Source organism: Crocuta crocuta, unplaced genomic scaffold (genome assembly GCF_008692635.1).
Source record: "Crocuta crocuta isolate KB4526 unplaced genomic scaffold, BGI_CrCroc_1.0 scaffold274, whole genome shotgun sequence".
Taxonomy (NCBI): Eukaryota; Metazoa; Chordata; class Mammalia; order Carnivora; family Hyaenidae; genus Crocuta; species Crocuta crocuta.
In genome coordinates, this window is record NW_027530222.1 from 4,248,985 (window position 1) to 4,254,283 (window position 5,299).

Consider the following 5,299-nt stretch of genomic DNA (forward strand, 5'->3'; position numbering starts at 1 on the left):
AGAAAGTGATTCCAATACAAAGGCCCATGTGTTCTTTTCGATGCAAAAATGGGGATGACCTTTTGCATAATTACCAGTGCTTTAAAGCTAAGCCACCACCATGGTTTTCCTCTGTGAAGGGGGAGGTGGGCTCTTATGGGATNGCCAGGTGCTGTGTGCATCTAATTTGGAAGGGAAGGTGGCACTGATGTGGTGGGTTACGTATTTGATACGAGGTGGTGCCAATGTGTCCTTCTGAAATTCTGGCTTCACAGGTGACTCCCCTGTTTGGAACCCCCTAAGCCGGTGATGAAGATTTGCATGAAAGCCATGGACAGATACTCGGTGTTCTAAATCAAAAATCAAAAGATCAAAACGTCATTTGCACGACTATTGCTTTCCATGCAGAACCAGATACACACTGTAGAACACACTGACTACAATGCAGGCTATTATGCAATATCTGCATTAGTTCCGTGGAGCTGCGAGTATGGTACTAGGTTTCAATCAGACATCAGTTAACATTTTGGTGATATTCACATAGTTTGTATTAGCCAAAGTGCAGTTGGCCGTTTTCAAGTTTTCCTCTCTAAAGTCCTCGTTACTGTTGTTAACCCCCTCCTGGATCTCCATGTAATCGGACTTACTAATGGTAGAGGCACTTCTACTTTTCTTTAGGTCAGGGGAGGATGGGATCTTTGGACAGCTCGTCACTTGCAGGTACTGGGCCTGCTCCTCTCCCTCTGTTTCCCGGTGGTAGAAGTAGTTGAAGTTGGACACTATGACGGGGACCGGTAAGGCAATGGTTAAGACACCTGCAATCGCGCACAGGGAACCCACGATCTTTCCCCCGATGGTAGTTGGAACCATGTCTCCATAGCCTACAGTTGTCATGGAGACGACTGCCCACCAGAAGGCATCCGGGATGCTAGGGAACTGGGACTCCCGCTCATCGGCCTCTGCGAAATAGACAGCACTAGAGAAAAGGATGACCCCGATGAAGAGGAAGAAGATCAGGAGGCCCAATTCTCGCATGCTGGCTTTGAGGGTCTGACCTAGAATCTGGAGACCTTTGGAGTGTCTAGACAACTTGAAAATCCTAAAGACTCTTACCAACCGGATGACACGGAGGATGGCCAGCGACATGGCCTGCTGGCCCTGCTGGGCATCCTCTGGCTTCTCAGCCAGCTCTGTCCCCAGGGTGATGAAGTAGGGGATGATGGCCACAATGTCGATAATGTTCATGATGTTGGTGAAGAAGCCAGCTTTGCTGGGACAGGCAAAGAACCTCACCAAGAACTCAAAGGAGAACCAGATGATGCAGAGGGTCTCCACGATGAAGAAAGGGTCAGTGAAGGAAGTCGACTGCTGGTACCCGATGGTGCTGTTGGAATAGGTGTGGAAGGTCACCCCGCTGCCATGCATGTCCTCGTTCTCATCCCGGAATATGGGCAGTGTTTCCAGGCAGAAGCTGACGATCGAGATCAGGATCACCATGACAGACACAATAGCTATAATCCTGGCAGGCCCTGAGCTCTCCGGGTATTCAAAGAGGAGCCACACCTGCCTCTGAAACTCATTTTCGGGCAGAGGACGCTCCTCCTCTTTGATGTAGCCTTCGTCTTCCCGAAACATCTCCATCGCTTCCTCTCCCAGCTCGTAAAACCGAATCTCCTCAGAGAATATATCTAACGGCACGTTCACAGGTCGCCTCAGCCGGCCCCCAGACTGGTAATAGTACAAGATGGCATCAAAGCTGGGGCGGTTCCGATCGAAAAAGTACTCGTTTCGGAGGGGGTCAAAGTATCGCATCCGCTTCTTTGGGTCCCCTAAGAGGGTCTCTGGAAACTGGGCTAAGGTCTTCAGCTGGGTCTCGAACCGCAGTCCCGAGATGTTGATCACCACCCTCTCACAGCACTCGTGGTCTGCCTCTGGGTCATAGGTGTCCTGTGGGTGCCCAGGGAGGGCAGCAGCCTCGTCCGCTGGCTCTCCAGTGGCCACTGTCATAATTGGGGCTGAGAGAAGGGCGTCACACTATGCCTTCCAGCTGCCTGGCGGCAGGGAGCTCAGGGTGCTGCCTATGGTCCCCGGAAAGGCAGAAGCATCGGCCTGGGTTCCTGCGGGAGAGCCCCGAGGGCTCTCTGAGAGCCGGAGAGAGAGACAGCCTTGCTTGGCTGAAAGACAGAGGCAGTTAAGGACATGAGACTACTGAGCACCGGCAGCCTGACCTCAGTTGCCACTCCTGGTCGCCTATCTCTCAGCCAAGAGTTCAGAAATATCGCCACCACCAAGCAGAACTTACTTTTACCTTACAACCTGGCTGGGGAATCAGAGGAAAGCAGGTGGCAATCTCTCAAGAAAGCTCCGGATTGCCCTGCACTGGAGGAAGGTGGCTGGTACAGGCCCCCTCTGCACGGTACAGGCTTCATGGGGCACAACCCCCATAGCAGAGGCTGGAAGGGAGCCCTCTCCCAGGCACTGAACCCGTCTTGCAGATACCTGCACTCTGGGAGCTATCCACAGTGGTGCATCTTGGGCCTGGGTCTCCCTCATCGCCCCCACTCCAATGACTACACATGGCTGTTATTAAATAATAGATTGATTTACCTGGCAAGGCAGGAACCCGAAGCTCTCTTCCTCGCAGAGCTGATCAGATACTGTGGGAATCCTAGATACACAAATAGGCAGCCCGGCTGCCCATCACGCCTTCTCACTTGAGCGAGAAATAATGGTGAGTCATTCTGGGCAGGAGAGCAGGCTCCAGGTCCTGGAGGTGAGCTCCAGAACTGGGCTGGCCTGGAGGGGCAGTGGAGGGCCTGGCCAGGGGCCACACAGGACTCCAGGGCAGCCGAACTTGGGTCTGGAGCCTTTGGAAGGAAGGAGGCAAGATGCAAAGTTCAGCAAAAGCCGGAGTCCTCCTGGCTGTCCTCAGGAGGTGTGACGCTGCCTGGAAAAAACAGCAGAAAGGTGGAACCGGGGCTCTGGGGTAGCTGGTGCCAAGTATTAGGAGGGCTCTGGCGGCTTTGCCTTCCATGCCCGCCTTCCATGCTGGTGTCACACCTGAGAGCTACCCCACAGCCTCCCAGCCTCCTTGGGGCCGGCTTCCATCAGCTGGGAGCCTTTTCTCCCAGGGAAGAAGCCTTCAGGCTCGGCTGGGCCTGCCTCCTCTAGGGGCCTCCCGGGGCAGAGCCACAGATCTCCCTTGGTCCTCAGCAGCCAGCAGGGCGGACTCTGGGCAAAGCCCTCCAGCCCCTAGGTCAGAACACAGCATCTCCCAAGGGGAAGAATTCCTCCACTGCAGCCTGACCATAAGCTCTGACCTCGGCAGGGTCCTGGAGGAGGCAGAACCCCACCCCCCCCCTTCCCCAACACGCACTCCTTCAAAGCCCATCTAGGGAGATTCCTCACACGGAAAGGTCGATTCTACAAAAGCTGGCTGGCTTGGTTCCAGGACTTACTCTCCCTCGGGGATCCCTAGGCTGTAGGCTTCCCTCTGAGCAGGGTGGCATTTGATCTGGGCAGGCGCTCGACCACCGATTTCTCCCCAAGAGAAAATCCCTCACATCTCAGCAGGGAGCGCAGACCGAACGCTCGCCCAGACCGGCTGCGAGGCGGNGCCCGGCCCCTGCGGGCCCGAGCGCAGCCCGGCTCTCTCGCCCCTGGGGGTCCATCTCCACCTGAAAACAAGGGAGCCCGAACTCTGGGGGTGGGGTGGGGAGTAGGGTGCTGCCCCAGATCTCCTCTTCCTCCTAAGCGCGGGGGCTCCGCCGCAGCGCACGGCCCCGGGAAAGCGGCGCAGCCTTGCCCCGCCGCAAAGCCGTTTTGATTTGGAGCCGGAGAGGGGAATGCAGGCCGGAGCCCCGAGTGGTTCGGGTTCTACCAACCAGCGCTATAGAACAGACCCGGTTCCGCTGTCGGCCGCACTTCCCATCACCCGCCCGCGCCGTGCGCAGCCCAAGGGTCCCGAGCCCATCGCGTGCCCTCTCCTTCCTCAAGGCGCCAGCCCCCCACGCCCCTCGCCCGGGCCGGACTCAGCCGGAGGCTGCCGCGCTGCAGGCTGCGCCGCCGTGTGCCCCGCAGCCCCTCTGCGCGCCACAGCCCGGGCAGGGGAAGCGGCACGCGCAGCCCAACGCCCCGACAGCGATTTACCCTTCCCGCTGGGCACCCGGGGCCTCCATGTTCCTGGGTGACCGAGANNNGCGCAGCGCCGCACCTGGCCCGGCTGCGAACTCGAATTAAAGGGGCCGGAGGGGGCCAGAGCCGAGCAGGTGGCCGCTGAGTTGGCCGCCACCCTCAACCCCTCCGCCCCGGCCTCGGCCCCCCACCCTGCGAGGAAAACACCCAGGCTTTGGCAGAACCCAGCTTACGAACCAGAACCTCGTGGAGAGCCGGGCTGGGTGCCGCCGGGGCCGGGGAACCGGGGACATAAGTTGAGGGGCGGTCGGGAGAGACTCCTGCCGACATAATGAAGTCGGCCAGGAGAAAACAATCGATAGCAGTTATCCCAGGTCCGAGGAGGGATCCAGCCCCACGGGAGATGGGTTGCTATTATTACGATGCTGCCAGACAGAATCTGGAGACCCCCTCTCGCGCCGGCTCGCCCCCTCCTCCAGCTCTGCCTCCCCACCTCCCTCTTACCCCGCCAGAGCTTTGGCTTCGCAAGGGAATGCAGCAGGTATGGGCCGCAGTGTGGCTGAAACTCGCTGGGTTGGTTTCCTGCCAAGGAGCCCCAGGAGCGGGCAGAACTGCAGAGCAGGCCCCGCAGGCGCCCTCCCCTTCAGGGTAGGGCAGGGAAGGCTCTGGGCCGTGGTGCTGCCGGAGGGAAAGGCCGGCCACTCGCAAAAAGGGTCTCCTCACAGACCTTAACAGAGCCGCTGGCCCACGGAGCTCTGAAAATGGGAGTGCAGCTCCCGGCGCCCTGGCACCCTGGGGTGTGGGCAGAGGAGGACGGTCTTTGCTTTTGGAAGTAAGAGTACAGAAGCCCAGCCTACCCAATGCTCAGATGGTGGATGTGAGAGGGTCCAGGGTGCTCTTGGGAAGCACGTGACCACATCACAGCCCCATGCCCCTGGGAGTTCTGGCCTCTGGGTCTCTGTCAGAATCATGATTCCAACAGTGATTCCTTGAGCCTAGATTGGAGCAGACCTGGAGCCTTAGATACAAAGGGGTTCCAGTCCCAGGGAGGCTCCTGCTGGGCCCTCCTTGCTGAGAACCTTCTCTAGGGCTGTAGCTTGTGATGGAAGTTCTGACAACTTCCTGCCTTTTGTCAGGGTGGTCTACAAGGTATGGTTTAAGACTGGGGGCCTACCCAGAGCTGCAG

At 58.2% G+C, this 5,299-nt stretch overlaps 1 protein-coding gene across 2 annotated transcripts; it reads right to left on the reverse strand.

The window, feature by feature from the left end:
• Window positions 1-370: 370 nt before the first annotated feature.
• On the reverse strand, window positions 371-4,164 carry KCNA2 (potassium voltage-gated channel subfamily A member 2). Of its 2 annotated transcripts, none has more exons than XM_077765544.1 (3): window positions 4,129-4,164; window positions 2,587-2,926; window positions 371-2,153 (listed from the first exon to the last, which is right to left on the reverse strand). In XM_077765544.1, exon 3 carries the CDS (start codon window positions 1,984-1,986, stop codon window positions 487-489), a length of 1,500 nt encoding a protein of 499 aa, XP_077621670.1. In that variant the 5' UTR covers window positions 1,987-2,153; window positions 2,587-2,926; window positions 4,129-4,164; the 3' UTR covers window positions 371-486. The 2 variants fall into 2 exon arrangements, with proteins under 2 accessions (XP_077621670.1, XP_077621669.1); XM_077765543.1 differs by lacking the exon at window positions 4,129-4,164 and adding an exon at window positions 3,438-3,499.
• Between the last annotated feature and the right edge of the window lie 1,135 nt (window positions 4,165-5,299).

Excerpts from the sequence above, each read along its gene's own strand:
- KCNA2 (XM_077765544.1), bottom strand. The coding sequence starts at position 1,986 with ATGACAGTGGCCACTGGAGAGCCAGCGGACGAGGCTGCTGCCCTCCCT.